The sequence below is a fragment of the Salvia hispanica genome, chromosome 6 (assembly GCF_023119035.1).
Source record: "Salvia hispanica cultivar TCC Black 2014 chromosome 6, UniMelb_Shisp_WGS_1.0, whole genome shotgun sequence".
Lineage (NCBI taxonomy): Eukaryota > Viridiplantae > Streptophyta > Magnoliopsida > Lamiales > Lamiaceae > Salvia > Salvia hispanica.
Genome location: NC_062970.1, coordinates 44,242,679 through 44,263,432, shown reverse-complemented (window position 1 = coordinate 44,263,432; position 20,754 = coordinate 44,242,679). Strand labels below are relative to the sequence as shown.

General features: G+C 32.5%; 2 protein-coding genes across 3 annotated transcripts; both read left to right on the top strand.

The window, feature by feature from the left end:
* Positions 1 to 6,079: 6,079 nt before the first annotated feature.
* Positions 6,080 to 6,541, top strand: LOC125193524 (outer envelope membrane protein 7-like). The gene has a single exon (XM_048091342.1). The coding sequence runs from the start codon at positions 6,130 to 6,132 to the stop codon at positions 6,364 to 6,366; it is 237 nt and encodes a 78-aa protein (XP_047947299.1). The 5' UTR covers positions 6,080 to 6,129; the 3' UTR covers positions 6,367 to 6,541.
* Positions 6,542 to 19,045: 12,504 nt separating this feature from the next.
* LOC125196383 (protein FLOWERING LOCUS T-like) lies at positions 19,046 to 20,602 on the top strand. 2 transcript variants are annotated; one of them, XM_048094873.1, is made up of 4 exons: positions 19,046 to 19,290; positions 19,387 to 19,448; positions 19,825 to 19,865; positions 19,943 to 20,602. In XM_048094873.1, the coding sequence occupies exons 1-4, from the start codon at positions 19,093 to 19,095 to the stop codon at positions 20,164 to 20,166; spliced, it is 525 nt and encodes a 174-aa protein (XP_047950830.1). In that variant the 5' UTR covers positions 19,046 to 19,092; the 3' UTR covers positions 20,167 to 20,602. The 2 variants fall into 2 exon arrangements, with proteins under 2 accessions (XP_047950830.1, XP_047950831.1); XM_048094874.1 differs by having other exon boundaries at positions 19,046 to 19,448.
* Positions 20,603 to 20,754: the final 152 nt, after the last annotated feature.

Below are 20,754 nucleotides of genomic sequence, written 5' to 3'. Positions count from 1 at the left end.
CCTTCAGTCAGATTGGGGAGGTGAATTTCAAGGGCTATCTTCCTTCTTGAAAGAATGTGGGATTGTTCATAGAGTTTCTTGTCCTCATACTCCCCAACAAAATGGTCTTGCTGAGAGAAAACATAGACATGTTGTAGAGACAGGTTTAGCCCTTTTATCCCAAGCTTCCCTTCCTCCAAAATTCTGGGATGATGCATTCTTAACTGCAGTGCATCTCATCAATCTTATGCCATCCAAGGTGATCAATAATATCTCCCCTCATGAAAGGCTGTATTCTCAAAAACCAGATTATACATTCTTGAGAGTCTTTGGTTGCTTGTGCTACCCGTTCACTAGACCTTACAACAAGCATAAACTCAATTTTAGGTCAGTAAGGGCTACTTTCCTAGGATATAGTCCTTTTCATAAAGGCTATAAAGCCTTGCTTCCTGATGGAAAAGTCATAGTCACAAGAGACATCATTTTTGATGAATCTGTTTTTCCTTTCAATTCTTCAGCTGTAAGTTCTGCAGATTCTTCTTCGCACCCTCAACATCAATTCGGTCAGTCTTCCTCTTCTTCTGCTATTTCTCTAAATCCATCATTACATCTGGATTCACCACCACCACCTCCTCCATCTCCCACAGCTTCTCCTCTTCTCAACCATGATCCACCATCTCATTCAGCTTCCCCAATTTCAGCTCCTGCACCTGCCTCTGCAGCTCATAGCACACCAGATACTCATAGTAATTCTAATCCTACCAGTTCCACTACTTCATCACCTTCACACAATTCAGATTCAGCTTCACTTCCTCCCACCACCACCTCCACTCATTCCATGACCACCCGAGCCAGAGCAGGTATATTCAAGCCTAAAGTATATTCCTTAGCCATTTCTCCTCAGTTACTGCCTAGATCAGCTCTTGAAGCTCTTTTAATTCCAGTTTGGAAATCTGCCATGCTAGCAGAATTCATTGCCCTTCTCAAGAATAAAACTTGGATATTAACCAGCTTACCTCCTGGAAAGAACCTCATAGGGGAAAGAACCTCATAGGATGCACTTGGGTTTTCAGAATCAAGTTTCACCTTTCAGGAGCTATTGCTAGACACAAAGCAAGACTTGTTGCTCAAGGATTTTCTCAGCAACCTGGTTTTGATTTTAATGAAACATTTAGTCCAGTGGTAAAGCCTACAACTATAAGACTTATTCTCAGTTTGGCTACTTCACTTGGATGGTCTGTCACTCACCTTGATGTCAACAATGCTTTCTTAAATGGGGATTTAAGGGAAGATATTTACATGAGGCAACCTATAGGTTTTGAGCAAGGTGGACCTCACTTGGTTTGCAAATTGAACAAGGCAATTTATGGTTTGAAACAAGCTTCAAGAGCATGGTTTCTGACAGTACATTCAGTACTTATTTCTTTGGGATTCTCTCAATCAAAAGCTGATGCTTCTATGTTTTTCAGACACAGAGATGGTGAAGTGATATATCTCCTCATCTATGTAGATGATATGTTAGTTACTGGAAATTCTTCATCTTCAATCAAAAAGGTCATTTCTCAACTCAATTCTCACTTTTCTCTAAAAGATCTTGGGGAGGTGAATCTATTTTTGGGAGTTGAAATTGTCAAAATGGCTGACAATGGATTGCATTTATGCCAATCTTCATACATCAAAGATCTTTTAAAGAAAGCTAACATGCTAGAAGCTAAAGGGTGTCCAACTCCTATGGTTTCATCATGTGAATTGAGCAAAAATATTGGAGAACCAGTTTCAGATCCAAAATTGTATAGAAGCATTGTGGGAGCTCTTCAATATGCAACTATTACACGACCAGATATTAATTTTGTTGTTAACAAGGTTAGTCAATACATGTCTTCTCCATTGGATACACATTGGAGGGCTGTTAAAAGAATTCTTCGATATCTATCTGGAACCTTGGATTATGGAATTCAAATTCATAAGTCAAATGGTGTTGTGTCTGCCTTCTCTGATTCTGACTGGGCAGCAGATCTTGATATAGAAGATCAACCAGTGGATACTGCACATACTATGGCAGGAACTTGATATCCTGGTGTGTGAAAAAGCAAACTGTTGTGGCTAGGTCCAACACCGAGGCAGAGTATAGAAGTCTAGCTGCTGCTGCTTCTGAAGTTTCTTGGGTTAATTCTCTGCTTGGTGAGCTAAAGGTTCAAAGGAAGTCAGGCTCGGTTATTTGGGTTGATAATATGAGTGCCATTGCATTGGCATCAAATCCTGTTCTACATGCTAGAACAAAGCACATTGAATTGGATATTCACTTTGTTCGAGACAAGGTCTTGGCTAAGGAGATAGAGCTAAGGCACGTTCCTACAATGGATCAAATAGCTGACATTTTCACAAAGGCGTTGAGTAAGCAATCCTTCATCAAGCTGAGAAACAAACTTGGTTTAGTTTCATTAGCTTCACTCGGATTGAGGGGGCGTGTTGGAGATCATCCTCAAGTCCAAAGTGAAGTGTTGAATGAAAAAGCATGTAATGCAACATTGCATGAAGATGTACTGATTGATGAGCACGTGAAAGCAAAGGAAGCACGAGACAATGTTGGAGCCGTTGCTAAACCACCAGCTGTGCACTTGGACCACAAGAGGTCTTGGAAGGACGTGGCAGTCCAAGGATTGATGAAGAATAGCTGTTCCTGATTTAGTTTGTTAAAGCAAGATGGTAGGTGATAGTACAAGTAATTAATGAGTAATTCTAGATGCTTCGAATGGTTTGTATAAGAATGTAACTATCATCTTGTTCAATGAATCAATGAAACAGTGACATTCAATACTCTTGCTATTTACAGAAAATTCTATCTTTACTTTCTTCATCATGTTTTGGATTGCATCCTTTCATTAACCAAGATCAAATTCAAATCACTGATTCTAGTTTGGATGGCCATGATTAATCCTCAATTTCGATCAGCATTTTTTAAGGCGGAATCTGTACAAGGACATTTTGCATGCACGGAATTTATTTACTGGTCTTCACTGCAACAAAAAAATCTATTAAGGATATTTTTAATGTAATTAATGAAGTTAATTTGTATTTCTAAATATACCATTAACACTTTCAAAAATATCATCATTGTTGGTGTCCCAAACAAAATTACAGGACGCAAATAGAAATGCTCTCAAAGAGCAAAAAATTAAGTTATTTTTTCCTTAATTCAATAAACTCTTTTGCATCCTAAATTATTACTCCATCTGTCCCATTAAAAATGAAACGTTTTCCTTTTTAGTTTATCTCATTAAAAATGAAACGTTTCCTAAAATGAAAACATATTTATCTCTACTTTTTCATCTCTCTTACTTTACTCTCTCTTCATTAACTCACAAAACAACACTACGTAAAAACCCGTGTCGATTCCTAAATGTTGCATATTTAATGGGACGGAGGAAATATTATTTTTAAAAATGTATCAAAATGCAAGTAATTGCGTCTCAATTTTTGTATAAAAAAATACTATAAGATTTTTGTAGTGCACATACCCCAGGAAATTAGGGACCCACTTTCATTTCTCGCAACCCTTCGTCATCCATGTAAAATGTAAATATAAATTTGAAACTATCGCCATTTTGAATTCTCATCCATTAATTCATTGAATGAGAATTTGTGTTTTTACATTTTTTTTAATAAACTTTAATCAACATAACAACACAAAAAAATCAGTATATCAATCAAGTCATCGTATTAGACCATCCACAATGCTATCTCTTATTCATCCCTTAATCATCTCATCCATTAACTATTCATGGGTCCAACTGTACTTTTCAGCCCATCTCTTAATTAAAAGACAACACCTGCATCCTTCCATCTCTTAACCACCTCATCCCTTAACTATTCATTCAATTTCATTTTTTATTTTTAATTCCAACAAATTCAATCAATAAAAACACACTTCATTAAATAAAATAAAAATTACAATTTAAAGGCCTAAAAAATAAAAAATACATAATTTAAAATCCTAAAAATAAAAAAATACTACATAATTAAAATTGCAGAGAAAAGAGAGAAGATATTTGAGAGAAGATAGATGAGTGTAGTGTTTATATGTAGAATGGAGAATAGAAGAGGAAGGGAGTATTTATAGAATAATAAAAGAAAATTTTTCAAAAAATTTAAAAAAAATTTCGACCGTTTGAAAAAAAAATTTAATTTTTTTTTATTTGGAAAAAAAGGATTTAAAAAATATATATATATGACATCATAATTACGACGCCCACTCACGGGCCGGCGAGTTGGCGTCACGCCTATAGCCGGCGCGCGCCACGTGACGCTGGCGCGTGGCGAGACAGCTCGTGCCCAGCCCCTTCCGCGCGCGACGCGGTCTCGCCGCCGGCCCGTCTCTGCGGGACGAGATACGTTTTGCAACGCGGTCTCATAGCCAGGACGAGATCGAGCCAGTGGCGAGCCGCGTTGCTGATGATCTTAGGCACTACTTACCCAAATTAATATGATTTCATGATAAAGATTAAAGAGAATATGGTTATTATTAGCAGTAACTCAAGGATGGAAGCAAGAGGGAATATCAAGGAACCTAGTGAGGTGAATCACTGTGCCCTGTCAGCTATAATGACTAATAAAACATTATCTAATGTTCCTAGGCTTGTGGATAAAGTCTTGTGCTACTGTGAAGGTTACATGTGGAATGCAGGACCACACTAAGTGTTGGAGAGATATCGTGGCATCAAATGGTTGATTTAGTTTGTTAGATGCATTCTGGATTTATCTATCCTTGAATGGTACATTGATATCATCGGTTTCACATATGTATAACCAAGAATAGATAAATCCAGAATGCATCTAATAAACTAAATCAACCATTTGATGCCACGATATCTCTTCAGCTCTTAGTGTGGTCCTGCATTCCACATGTAACCATCACCACAAGAAGGATCTTGTGCTTGACACACTTTATCCACAAGCCTAGAAACATTAGGTAATGTTTTATTGGTCATTATAACTGACAGAGCAGAGTGATTCACCTCACTAGGTTCCTTATATTCCCTCTTGCTTCCATCCTTGAGTTACTGCTAATGGTTACGATGGTAATATTTTATTAAAACATAACCAACATATCGTAAATTTTCCAACAATATATTTGTAAAGTTTGATCATCGTTGTAAAAGTAAATAGTATATACATAATATTATAAATTTAAAATAAAACAAATCCACACAAAAGGATAAAACATTACATATATGGGCATGCACTCAAAAAATAGATTACTACAACTAATATAATATTGATCAAATTAAACCAGTGTATACTAATTATGTTGATTATGCAGTATCCCAATTATCAGTATATGATTGCGTGATGATAAGTAGGAGTATATGATTCTAAAAAAAACATAATATGATAATCACCATATTGTAAATTATAATCATCATATTGTAAAAATAATCAACATATTGTTAATTCGCATATCTGTAAAATTCACTCATCCTTGTAAATATAATCAGTATATGGATAATAATTATAGAGAAAATAAAACAAAACAATGCAAAAAGACAAAATATATCACATATGCACGAAAGAAAAAAGGATTATGCAAAATTGATCTAAATTCTGAAATACTCCCTCCGTCCCACATTTGGAGTCACTTATTGTTATAGCTCGGGTTTTAAGAAATAGTTGAAATATGTAATTAATGAAGTGAGATGGTGAAGTTGGTTGAAGGTGAGTCCCTTTTTGCCTTTTGATTTTTGTTTTGATTTATTTTAATGTAGATAATGACATTTTTATGTAATTTTGATGAAGAATGGGGTAAAATTGTATGATCAAATATGGAAAATTCTAAAAGTGACTCTTAAATTGGGACGGACTTTTATGGCAAAAAGTGACTCTTAATCTGAGACGGAGTAAATAAATTTTATAAGTCTTAGTAATATAATCCGGATCGACACCTACTATTTTGTGGTTTAATTTTCCTGTATATAAAATCGAAGCCAATTTAACTTTTTATTTTTCTCTTTAAACGTGTTTTTCTCAAAAAAAAAAAAATTCACTGAGAAAGTCGCTAGCTTAAGAGTAGCGATTTCACAAATCAAATTAAAAACTGAAATCGCGAAACTAATCATAAATTCACATCTTCGCCCAATCTGTAGAGAGAGAGAAATGGGGGCAGTGACAACGGCGTTGATAGCCATAGCGGCGGTGGCGCTGGGATGGTGTACGATCGAGATCGCGTGCAAGCCCTGTCTCGAGAAGGGGCGCGAAGCCATAGATCGCAACCTCAACCCCGATTACGATCCAGACGACGATATCGACACCGCCGCCGCCATTCGCGCCCCTCTCAATCCCGATTACGCTGAGGCCGCCGCCGCTTCCTCCACCGTCGTCAAGGCCGTCTGATTCAGCCAGAAATTGAGCGATCTCGTCGCCGAGGAATATTATTGTGCGTTAATTGCGTGTTTAATTTTTTTTTTCAGTTTCGTGATTAACTGCGCCTTGATGCTTAATTTGTTTGTTGCTTTTGCTTTGCCATCTGAGATTGGAATTTATTAGTGTTTCTCTCTTCTTTTTTTCATATTTGTTGATTGTGTGAGCTGATTAATTCTGCTGCTATGCGTGTGGCCTGTTTTTTCTTAGATTTTTGATTTATTATTTGGTTTTACTGTCAAGTAATTAACTATGGCCGTTAACAGATGCATTGTTTAATTTTATATGTTTATAGTGAAGAATTTACCTCATAGTCCTCTCTAGACTCTAGGTGTGTGTTAACTTTAGATTATACTAAAAAAAGACGATGAAACGCGACATAGTTACACACCTATTTCGTGTGCAATAGATCGGAGGTTCGAGTCATAATGGGGTACACAGGCAATCATTATTGATCTTCTTAAATTTTTGAGGGAACATCTTTTTAAGTCCACGAATTTTATCAAAATATCATTTTAGGTCCGTAAACTTTGAAAATATTATTTTAGGTCCACCAACTACGCGTTAATATCATTTGAGGTATTTTGAAATATTTTTGGACGAAAATGCCCTTAAGACATTCAAAGGTCAATTTGGACAATTCTTTCACCAATCATCTTGCGTCAGAGACATATAATACAACAATTTTTAACGGCAATTTTTATATTTAAATTCAATTTATATGTTAATTGATCTCCATTTAGAAATTCATCTCTGAATGACAATCCAAATTAATAGCTATCTAATTTCAAAACAATAAACTAAATAGAATTCACACATCACCTATAATAAGTTATTAAAATGTAGTTTAGATTGAAAAAAATAAAATAAAGTGTCAAGTCTGAATTCACTATCATTAAATAATTAGTCATCTAATAATGAAAAATTAACACATATTTTTTACGGCAAATTTTAATTATATTTAAATTCAATTTGGATGGTAATTGAATTAAATAGTAGTAAAAAAAATTATTGGACTTTAGGTCTTTGACGCAAGATGAGTAGCGAAAGAATTGTCAAAATTGCCCTTTGAAGGCCTTAATGGCATTTTCGTTCGGAAAAAGTTCAAAATACCTCAAATGATATTAACTTGTAGTTCACGGACCTAAAATGATTCACGGACCTAAAATGAGACTTTGGCAAAGTTCGTGGACCTAAAAAGATGTTCCCTCTAAATTTTTTTTAAAAAAAATTAGATAATCTTAATTTTGAATTTAGCCCCTTGTGTCGCCACAACGTCTGGTGATGGCAGCCTGCCTCACCACGAGTCAGGCATGGGGCTCTAAGTGCGTGCCTTTGTGCCCTGTCCCATGCCCGCGAGGCAAAACTTGTTTGATTGCGTAATGAAAGAATTGTTCCTTAATTCTATTCATTTACTGTATCCCTGATATATTTTCTTTTCTGCACGGGATTTATGAAAGTGGTGTTTAGTTAGTTGTGTGGAGAAATGACGTGCTTACTTGGGACATTTTAAAAGAGAATATGAATCACTTAACGAGAAACAGAGAGTATGAAATAGTTATGCCCTTTCGGTTCCTTGCTTGACGGGCGAATAGCTGCAGACTCAATCGAAATAAGGGTCTTAAGAAAATTTGGGTTTGTGTGTGATTGAAGAAAATAAGATTGTTTAGAAAATTAATTCATAGCGTCCTATTAATCGTTAGCTACATTCTACATCGGATGTAATCCTTTGAATATTCAAATTAAAGAACTGTCCAATCTAATTTGAGTATGCTTTCTATACCGATTACTTAACAGCTGATGCAGTGAAATCAGGGAGTGTTTTTCTTATCGCTTAATTACCTATTCAGAAACAAACATAATTTTGAACAAGAACAGAAATAAATTTACAGAGTGATCAATGTCGAACCCTTTATTAAAGACCAAACTAGAGACAAAATTTGGGGCACTCAATTTTCTTAATCTTATGGTTATGATTAATATTTTATTAAATAAAAATGTTTTTTTTTAATTTTTTTTTAATTTTTTTTATTCGATAAAAACTTGGTGGAGTAAATAATGAACTATATTCACTACATAATGAACTAATTGAATGTTCTTACTAGATAAAAAGTTCCACATCATATCATGATTCTTCACCTTGGTCAGTGATCTGCATCCTTTCGTTGTATTTGTGTTTGTGAAGTTGCACTCCCCAGGAACTAAGAATGAGCTTCAACCTTAATCTTCTTCAACAATAAATAAGTGGGGAACAAGCTGAACGGATGAATTGTGCATGTATGGTGAAAGGAGTTGCAGCAGTCGACGATGGCTAGGCGCCAATCGTGTTTCCAGCTATAGAAACGTAAAATATAAAGAGAAGAGAGGGTGGCGATAGCATTTCTGGGAAGGAAAAAAAATTATAGAGAAGTGAGAGGCAGGTTGCTTATAATCCTTTCATTTGAAATTTGATATAGCCAGTGAGTTTAAGAAATTAAACGATTGTGTGTAAAATTGTAATATTGGCAGCTTATTTTGAGGGCTGAATTTTAGGGATATTAGTTACAGTACCATATATTGATTTGGCCATATCTTTCTTATTTCGCACGCATATTCGTATATAACAACAATTGGAAAAACTGATGAATTTTAATTGAGAAATTATTTTTATCATAATATATTCTATAATATCAATATAGTTTTTTAATTATGTATATATCTTGAACTATATTTAGTAAAGATAAATAATTTACGATCAATCCTATAATTATGGATAAATTATAGTAGTACATATTGTGCTCTATATTTAATATAGATAAACTAGTTAAATTCTATCCCTATATAAATAGGGATATGAATTCAAATTTGTGTTAAGTTTTAAATTTAAGAAAAAATACTTTTCTTTTAAATTTGGTCACAAATTATAAATTGTTTTTGTTGACTGATTCTTTCAAACTCAATTGAATTATATAATCATATTCATGGATTCATTTAAAGTTTAAAAATTGATTCTAGAATATTTTATAGAAGATGTGATGTATCTATTTTATCGATAAAGAAATTTAACGATGTACATTTAATTCTATATGTAATATAGTGCATACTCCGGCTCCAATAAGGCAATAAATAATACCATTGGGTGAATAGATGCTTGGAGAATACAAAGAAGATTTTTTTTGGTTTACCGTTCACATAGCCCTATTGTAAAACACTTTCTTGATATGAGCATATAAACAGATTTAGAGCCAAGATTCATGTAAAAAAACCTCTACTATCAGCAAGGATTATCAATTAGGCCGACCCAGTGTAAGATATGAAATAAAGATCTAAAATCTCTAAAATAGAATAAGTGATCAACAAAGTAAAATTGAACTGGGACGGAGGGAGAATTTTATTGATATTTGATTCATTTGTAGGTCATGATGAGTATAATTTAAAGTAAAGGGTTTAGGATTTAGGCAAGGTTTGGGTTTTTAGGGTTTAGGATTACTATATTGCAATGAAATAAAGTTCGGCTAGAAAGTATCTCACCAGTGCAAACTTAAATTATAGCTTTTAATTTCTGTAACTGTCACTATTTTAAGGTATTTCTTAAAATGATTTTGGCTAAACAATAAAGTGTGGGAGTTTTAATAAACGCCGCTGAACGGTTACATTTAATAAAATAATAAATAGTACTCCCTCCGTCCCAGAGAAGTTGGCATACTTTGAAAATGGCACGGGATTTTAGGAGGTTTTGTTTTGTGTGTTAAATGGAGAGAGAAAATATAATTTTTATATTCATGTGAGAGAGAACTTTTTCCAAAAAGGGAAATATGTCATCTTTTGTGGGACAAACTAAAAAGGAAAGTGTGCCATCTTTTGTGGGCGAAGGGAGTACTATATAATAAATGGTAATGGAATTAGTCGTTACTGTTACACTGATTAGAGGAGTTGTAGAGTATAGTAGTAACACTGATTAGAGGAGTTGTAGAGTATAGTAGTAGTATAATTTATTAATTAATGGAATAAAGTCAAACATTTTAGTTCACAAATTGGTACTGTTACATATTTAATAGAATTAGCCTTAAAACTATAATAAATAAAATAATACAATGCAAAATTAAGCATCCCATATGTAATAATAGTAATATGTTATTTTAATTTCTTTATTTTGCTATTTTTATTATTGTACCCTTTTGTTTATAATACTTTTTTTCTTAACTTACAAATTATTATTTTATTTACTAATGTTAAGTTTTATTAATATTTATATATTTGTGCTTTTTATTTGTTTTGTAATTTTTCATTTTATATTTTACGACAATATTATTATCTCCTAATATTTTATTTATAATATTATATATTTTATTAGATTTATATACTCTTGATATATATTTTTACATTTTTGTTAATCTTATGTAATGATATTGTCATTTATTATATTTATTTTGAATATTAATTAAAATAATAGTGTGAAAATATTCTAAGTCGCACATAGCGCGTGGGTTAACACTAGTTTTAATAAAGTATGACCTAAAATGATCTAAAAATGACATTAAACACAAATTTTATAAAATGACCTAAAACTGATTAATAATGACTTTTTATACTTTTGGTTAATTATTGACCATTAGGTCACCTAATACTAAGATTTGGACTGCATTTTTGTTTGGATCATCTCCTTATATTTATATATCTGTTTGATACAATTCGATTTGAAATAGAGGGTAACAATATATAATCAATATAGAATTAAAGATTGTTTTAAAAGTAAAATTTAGTTTGAGATAATGGCACTCCTCCGTATCATATTCCTTTTTGGAACGTTACACATAAAATGAGTCATTTCATTTTTTGACAAAAATATATTAATACTTTATTCTCTCTTCAATCCCGTACTTTATTCTCTTACTTAAGTACTTTGTTGTTTCTGCACTTAACTCTCTAAATACAATTTTTTTAAATCTTATGCACGAGATAAACACCCCGCTTATAACGGGGACATATGAAGTACTACTATGTAATGCGCATCTATATAAGAAAAATAGTATTACAACACTCAAAATAGTTTAATTAGATTTTATGAGAATTTTTTCACTATTTTAATTTTTATTTAATCATTGAGATATTTAACATCATCTTTCCCCTTAATTATTTTTTTGTGCCGGATCATATTTTCTTCAACCCATGCCTACCGCTTCTTATAATCCTATATCTATCCGTAGTCCGTATCTCTAATTCAACAGTATTTTTTTATATATATATTTAATAAGATTTGGAGTATAAAATACTCCCTCCGTTCCATAGTAATGAAGACGTTTCTTTTTGGTACGGAGATTAAGAAAAATTGTGTTAGCTGAATTAAGTAAAGGGAGAGTAAAGTAGAAAATGAAAACAGGTAGAAAGATGAAGAGAGAATAAAGTAAGAGAGAGTAAAGTGGTGTGAAGAAATGTGTTGACTTTTGGGAAATGACTCTATTATTATAGAACGTACTAAAATGACAAAATAAATCTATTACTATAGAACGGAGAGAGTACTATAAATAACTAAGTTACTCCATTAAAAATCATAGAAATTATACAGAAATGTGTTGCCATTTATAAAGTTTGAAAATAACAAATACTCCAAATTAAACTTCCAAAAAGTTATATTAATTACACAACAACAATTATATACTTTAATTTCTGAAAATTGGTTTGTTTAAAACAATTAATTTTCAATTAAATTTTTTTAAAATAAATTATTACAATATACTATATAACTTCAAATATATAAAACAAAATAATAAAACCTATGCCCTTATTCCACCAATATACTTTCCAATATACTATTCCGTTATACTACCCAATCACCCATATACTTGCACATATACTATTACTTCATGTGGCTTTCACAAGTTTTTTTTAAAAAGAAAGATTATATTATTCCACTTCATGGATCCTTTTCCACATTTTCATTTGGTCGATAAGGTTCCCTTTTAGGATCGATGATCCAAAAAGATATACCCAATCTAGAAAATTTGCACAACGAGTTGTTCACACTTCTTTTGGTATTATTTTACAAGCCACATATTTTTCGCAAATCTTTTTAGATACTTCTTATATACGTAGGCATACAGTTGTAAAGTAATTAAAAAGTTTATTCTAAAGCGCAAAAAGTATTATTGCAAACATCCACCTGGCGCGCTTTTTGGAAATAAATATTCACATTGAATTATAGCCATGTACATCAAAATAAATAAATCAAGCACAAAAAGCCAAATAAAATTTATAAAGTTCACTACAATTTTGGTTGTAGTCCAATAGAATCTCATTTTATTTTCACTATAACATATTGCAAAATCTCATTCTACTCATACTCGCTCGTCACTGAATATAGAGAATTTGGGACGATACAAGTTTTAATGCAAAATTAGTAAGGTATATAGTAAAAAAAAATACTCCCTCTGTCCCCGATTAAGAGTCACACTTTTCCATTTCGGTCCGTCTCCAATTAAGAGTCACACTTCATATTTACCATAAATAGTAAGTAGGTCCCACATTCCACTAACTCAATTCACTCACATTTATTATAAAACCAATATAAAAAATGGGTCTCACATTCCACTAATCTTTTCAACCAATTTTTCTTTACATTTCTTAAAATTCGTATCCGGTCAAAGTGTGACTCTTAATTAGGGACGGAGGGAGTAGTTGATATAGTGTTAATGGATAGCGAGAATAAACTTTCCAATAATATAAAGTAGATTAATTTTAGAGTACAAAACAAAATGATAAAAGATGAATATTGTTTGGGATGGAAGAAGTATTTCATTATAAAATAAATACTATATATATATGTCCCTTGTTCGGTGTGATGTTTCTTTCATTTCAGCACATGATTTAAGAAAGTGATGTTCCAGAAAGAAATACGAATCACCTATATAGATACGGAGGGAGTATATTAAAGTGGAACTCACGCTCCACCAATTATTTTAGCTTACATTAACTACAAGAAATTCATCCTATAAAGACAAACTATGGATGCGCGCGATTACTTTTGTTGGACAATTTTAATTAAAATTACAAAAATTGAGGGAGCAAATAAAAGTTCCCTTATTTTGATGAACCAATTGTCCACCATACCATATTCTTTTGTTTTTTAGCACACTTTCATTTATGTCCCATAATTGAGATTGAGACACCAAAATTGAAGACGTTTTTAAAGTGTATACGATGTAATTAGAAATATAAATTAGTGTCGTCAATTAGCTAAAAAATGTCCTAATGCCAAGGACATAAAAATAGAGACACAATTACTTGCATTTGAAAATTTGGAAAATAAATACAATTTTAGGATGCAAAAGAAAGCATCCCCTAGTTTTAGTTGGGACACCAACGAAAATTATTTTTTTTAAAGTTTTAGTGGTATAATTATAAATGCAAATTAACATCTTTAATTGCATTAAAAATGTCATTATCCATTATTTTTTTATAGTTTTAGATTTTTTTTTTGTGTAGTGTGGTTTCTTAAAATCATGCGAAAAAAATAAGGACTTATATTAATGGACGAATAAAGTGTTATTTTGCATACATGAACGCTAGCTGGTTCCACTTCTTGGACGGCTATCACGCGGCCTATATTCAGGAGTGAAAGCGTCTTCGACGTCACCACTTATTGCCTATTGGTTGGAGGTAACAACTCCGTTCTCTTCAAACGCACACATACACACACACACACTTTATACGTATATTTTCGCGCTCAAAACCTAATTTGATTTTAAATATCTATATTTCATGTTGAAACAATAGTTTATTGTATACTTAGTTAATCTTTCAGTTACTATTTTCGGACTATTACGCGCCAACTAATACTCCATCCGTCACACTTAAGATGACATACTTTCCTTTTTAGTTTAGCCATGGTGGAGGGAGTATTTGCTTTAATATATGTCGTTATAAAACCACGTGAGAATGATATGTGCCCAAAGTAGCATATATCAACAACAAAAAGATACTATAAAGAAAGAGGGATAAATGAAAAATTCGACTTTTTTTTTTTATATCACTATGATCAATTATTTAGGTTCTTCTGTTGTGTCATGATCAACTCGGTCCCTTATAATATGCTTAATAGTGGTGTGCTATTTTGTGTCATGAGTTCAACCTTTCAAATGGGATTAGTGTTCTAATCTCTTGTTTACTACCATATATATCCTACTTCCTCCAGATTAGGAGTCCATATATTTCCAACACATATTTTCAGAAATGTAAAAAAAAAAGTGAGTTAAAAGACAATGGAAAACCATTTGAATTAGTTACCTACTCGATTTTGATACTTGAAGCATTCATAAATTGAGAATAAGTAAAGAGATCTTAATTACATCTAAGAAAAGTCACCTTTCTGATAATTAATCATGGTAGATTGGCCTAGTCTTCTTGGCCACTCAATCCGTATATATTAAAGTATCATGGTGGATTGGCATGTCTTTTGCCACTCAATCCGTATATACAATTCCATTGGATGCATCATATTCCAAATATTTTTCTATCAATATAGAGCTAAATGGGTCCACAGAATCATTAATGATTTGCTCACTGCAAATAGTTTTTAGGAAATACTATGATTTGTGTGTCAAATAACACAAAAACCGAACAATGCAATTACTTTAAACAATTAGTAATAGTTTGCTTGCAAGTGGATCAGGGCACGTCTTTATGCCGTTTCCTATGCGACTTTAAACTGTATACAGAAAAACATGTTTCTAGCGACTTATATTCTAAAATTTCTTTTTATCAATTTATGAGAATGAAATTTATTTATCATATGGTTCGTCATTTATCATTATTAATTGATTAAATTCATAATAAGTAATGGAACAGAGACAATCATTCTTCTACATGGTAGAGTAGACTCATGGTTATAAAAAATCTTTTAATCGTTGCCTTATAGAAGTAAGTAATGTATTAATTGATATTCTCTAACCTAGGAGATCTTTTAGTGAGTACCTTGTTTTTTATTTGAAGTCACTCCTTGGATGATGATGACATTGAGTGTGGTATGACACTGAATAAATCACGTAGAGGTAAGAACGTCTTGACTGATCAACCCATGTACGAGATTTCGATAATTGTTTATTTTCTAAACTGTACAAGTAACATTAAGCATGTGATGTTAGTCATAAGCTACTTCGACTTGTCAATATGTGTATATTTTATGTCACCCAATACTATGACATTTTGGGAAAAAGTGATCAATCAATATACAAGAAGGGCTACTATTGTTATTTTACCGAATCGTGTTTCTGATGAGAGTTGATATTACCATTAAGAGGTGTCTTGATCATGTTCATACAGTACATAAACTTAGCTAGTTGGAATTTATTCCAGATATAAGGCCATTTCAAAACTCTAAGCACTAAAAGATTAATAAAATTGAGCAAGCAACAGACGCAATCAATTAATGAAAATAGAACACGGGAAATGAATCAAATAAAAAAGGATTCCGAATTATGTAATTTGGATTTATATGGAAAATCAATAGTAATCACAATGATTATACTGATTAATATTTCTTAAAGACATTAATTATATTAGCCCAATTTAATTAAGTAGAGCATATCCAAATGTCATTGAATCCCTAGCCAAGCTCTTTAAATAGTCTTAGATAGAAAATCTTATCACAATAGCCAATAGTTATCGATATATAGATGGGAAAGTGATCAATACACAAATCTCAATACAAAACGTCAGATACTAACCATGTGATTTGCTAATCTGATAGTCAATAATTAGTTTTAGGTCATTTTATAAATCCAGGTTTAAGGTCATTTTTAGACCATTTTAGGTTATCCTTACTAAAATGGCCTAAAAATGAATTAATAATAACCTAAAAATGACCTCCGTATGTTTGATTCTGCGGTTTGTATTATGATTGAGTTTTGCATAGACACAACCTATGCAACATTTAAACTCATCATGAGTAAGAGTATTTAGCTAAAGGATTTAAGGTTGAATCCAACTTAGTTCTATGAAAAGGTATTCCACAATGCATGCGATCCTTTGACTAATCTACTACCTATATTTTTTTTGAATTAATTAAGTATGAGATCTTTGGGAACTGGGATCTTCTATACGTATCATAGTTACTCATTTGTCAACATTGCATCTCCAATCTTGTCCAATCTATCATCTCCATTGGACAACTCGCAAGTTGGGGATGGAGAAAATGCATATTCTCCTCGATCGCGATATCCAAATCAATGGATTCTGTGCCCCTTCTCATAGAGAATTGGTCGGAGGCAGAGTATTTAATTTGCTTGTCTAATTCGGGACACTAGAACTTGGGACACTTCGCAAATCTCCTCATACTTGAACGCGTTGGTGAAAATCATCCCAACTGCATCACCAGCCCTGCCCGGTGTCGTACCCAACTCGCACCTTGTCATAGAGCCAGCAATGCACCGGGACCGGTCCGCATTACCAATCAACGCGTTCCGTGCCATTTTCGGATGCGTTAGTGATTGCCTTTTGTGTACGAAAGGTCAGTGCAATTGGCCTAGCTAGTTTTCTTGGCCACTCAATCCGTATATATACAGTAACATTGCATGGCATCATATTCCAAATCTTTTTCTATCTCTATATAGCTCAATGGGTCCACAGAATCATTAATGATTTGCTCGATGCAATTGTTTTAGGAAATATTGTTTGATTGCCAAAAAATAGTACTCACATATATGTAAAAGTAAGAGATGATGTTGTTCAAGAATCTAGTAACTTAGGACAGACATTATCTTTGTCAATTTTATGGCATGGAAAATGGTATTATATTTTTTTATAAAAGGGAAAATAATAATTGGGTACCAAATATTTAAACGAAAAAAAATAAACAAGGGAAATTAGTATACTAGGAGTATATATTGATTAAAGAGGTAATGTTATAATAATATTTTAATTAAAAAGAATAAATTAGGCTACTGAAACTTGAACATGAGTTACACACCTAATTAATAGAGAGTTTATCTTAATTTTGGAGTGAATAGATAGATTATTAGATCCCCATAATTCTATTAATGGACATAGAGTTAAATCCAAATTTGGCAAGAAATAAGTTAATATCGTACCACTCTAAAAATGGGATGACCCAAGTCAGAATATGATTCCATGCCCCCCACAAAGAAAAATAAGTTAATACTCTCTCCGTGATGACCCACTTTTCTTTTTGGTTTGTCCCAACCAAGATGACCCATTATTAAAAATGGAAACACATTTATCTCTACCTTATTCACTCTCTCCACTTCACTCACAAAATAAAGTTGCATAAATTCTCGTGTCGCTCAAGAAATGGGTTATCTTCTTTGGGACGGAGGGAGTAGTATTTATTTTGAACTTAACGGTTTTTAGCATATAAATTAAGGTGGTGTTCGGTTTCCAAGATAAAATAATACCAAGATACAATCTAGGATTGAGTTGTAAGATTATTTTAGTCATAGGGGGTTAGCTATGACTAATTATCCCATGATTATCCATCTAAGATTCAGTTGTGGAGTTGAATCTCATTAATCAAATACACTACAAATTTAATCCCGAATACAATCTTGCAAACCGAACACCCCTTAAGGGTAAACTCATATATTGTACAACTCCAAACTATGATGGATCGTTAAAAATATCAATAAATGACAAAATAGTAGCAATAGAAAATGTCAACACAGTGTCAACACACTATCAACACAGCATCAACCGTTGATATCGTGTTTACATTTTTTATTGCTACTATTTTATCATATGTTATATTTTCTAATGATCCAAATCATAATCTGGAGTTTATACAATATTTAGAATTTACATTTGATCATTCCTATAAATTAATAACGTAAGTATATAAAGTTGTGCTCAACTTTGGCCAAATCTCTCACATTATCAATCCCCCATTTATCTAATTCACACGATAATTGGATTATAAGTGATTGATTGGTCACATATAACTCAAGATAAATATAAAAAGGTAAAAGCTACACGAAATAGCGAGAGACAAAGTTCAATTTACCACGAAAAACAAAAAGAAAAGAAAAGACAACGGACTTTTTGTCTTTTCGGGAAGAATCATAGTGTAACCACGAAATAACCCACTTCATACACAAAAAGAAAGTACAAGTTGTGGCAATGCATAAACTATACCAAAATTTATTATCACCAACTACTATTTTTTAGTCAAAAAAATACATGAATCTTTAAATTTTGTAATTTGAGTATAAGTTAAAATTTCATTATTCAATATTGGTTTTTTGGAGTCCAATGTGAAATTTCATTAAAGTAATTTTAGACTATTTTTCAGTGGAAAAAAAACTAATATTAAGGGTACTATTAGAAAACTATCATCTATAGATTTCCAGCTGTACCTTTAAAAATTTACTATATTAGCCAACGAAAGTTGGACTACGCCATAAATACATAACTAAATTATTGTTCATTAATTTTTTATACCAAAACAATAACACTAGTTAAACACCAAAACTTTGATTATTATTTACATGCAGTTATACTTACTTTTAGTATTATAGTAGTAGGAGTAATATTTTAGATTCTCAAATATAACTACTTTTAAAAAATAGTTTTTTTCTCTATATTTTATCTTATGATTTAAAACAAAATAACTAGATACAAGTGAATATTTTGAGGAATGATGGGGGCCATAGCTGCATGGTTCCATAAACAACTATAAATAGGGCTTATAATGAATAAGTAAGCATAACAAAAATGCCAAGAGAAACAAATCCGTTGACAGTTAGTCGTGTGATCGGGGATATCATCGATTCCTTCACCCCTACCACTGAGCTTCGAGTGTATATCGATGGAGCCAATATCTGCAATGGCTACCGCCTTCGCCAGTCTCAAGTCGCCTCCCGCCCTAGGGTTGATATTGGTGGTCAGGATTTCCGGATCCTCCACACTCTTGTAAGTATCTCTTTGTTAATTTACACACACTCTTTTTTTTTTTTTTTGTGTTATTTTTTTAGGGTTTATGACTTTGAAAATAATTCAATTTTGAAGGTACTAGTGGATGCTGATTCTCCAAGTCCAGGAAATCCATACCTTAGGGAGTACTTGCATTGGTCTCTCTCTCTCACTCACTCACACACATCAAGATTAGGTTATATGTCCAAATTGAGTAGAAATCAGACATATTAGTCAAAAAAAAACGTTTTACCAACTGAGTTTGTGTTGTATAAATAATGCGAAAAGACATTTAACATAAAAGAAAACAATCAGAATTCAATTGGTAAGACACTTAAGTACGGGGAATGCGAGTTAATAGTACTATAAAAAAAACATCACGGAATAATACATGTTATTCATCATAAGCTTATTGTTTCCAATTAGAAATATGGAGTACAAAAATAGTTAAATCATTCTTCTTCTACGTTGTAACTTAATTAGAATGATAATTTGAAGATTATGTCACTAATTTTGTGTGCAAATTGGAAATAGGTTGGTGACTGACATCCCAGGAGGCACTAATCCAAGCTTCGGTTAGTGAAATTCTATATATAATATATATCAATATTATTTTTTCGAATTCATTTAATTTAATTGTATATAAATTAAGGAAATGAGGTGGTGCCATATGAGGCCCCTCAGCCTACAATGGGAATCCACCGCCTTGTTATGGTGGTTTTCCGGCAGCCGCGGAGGCAGATCTTGCTAGCCCCAGAGTGGCGCAACAACTTTAGCATCCGACACCTTTCGCAGGTGTACAACCTTGGAGCACCGGTGGCCGCCTTCTTCTACCACTGTCACCGGGAAAACGGCACCGGCGGCCGCCGAGGCTAATGATGTTATGATAAACGTGTTATAAAGTGCCACCTTAAATAAAACGTGTGCTTGTCACAATGTTCCATATGTATTCTTAATGTATTAATATAAACATATTATATAGTTTGATTTGTCTCGAACTAATCAGAGTTCTATAACTATGAGTCTAATACTCGGATAGTAGTGTTATTAATTTAAAAAATATTATCAATTTCTATTATCCAAAATTTGTGTCAATTGGTGGAATCGTGACATGACATATGGGAAGATGACATGCTATTCTTCTTTAAAAAATAATTTGTATAGGAGAATATTAATATTATATTGTTTTTATTTTAATGTTTTAAAACAGTTATCCGAAAATTAAATGAAAATATTGTGATAAAATTAATCAGTTGGAAAAGAATTGATATCATAAAGGTAAGTGATAAAGTAATAAAACTAATATTCCCTCGGTTTCAAGGAAGATGACTCATTCCTTGATGGAAAATAATACTCACTTCATTAGACAGAAAAAATTTCCTTAAATAGAATTGGTCTACTTTAATGGACATCCTGAAATGGCAAATACTCCCTCCGTCCGCCATTAGGAGTCCCATTCATGGG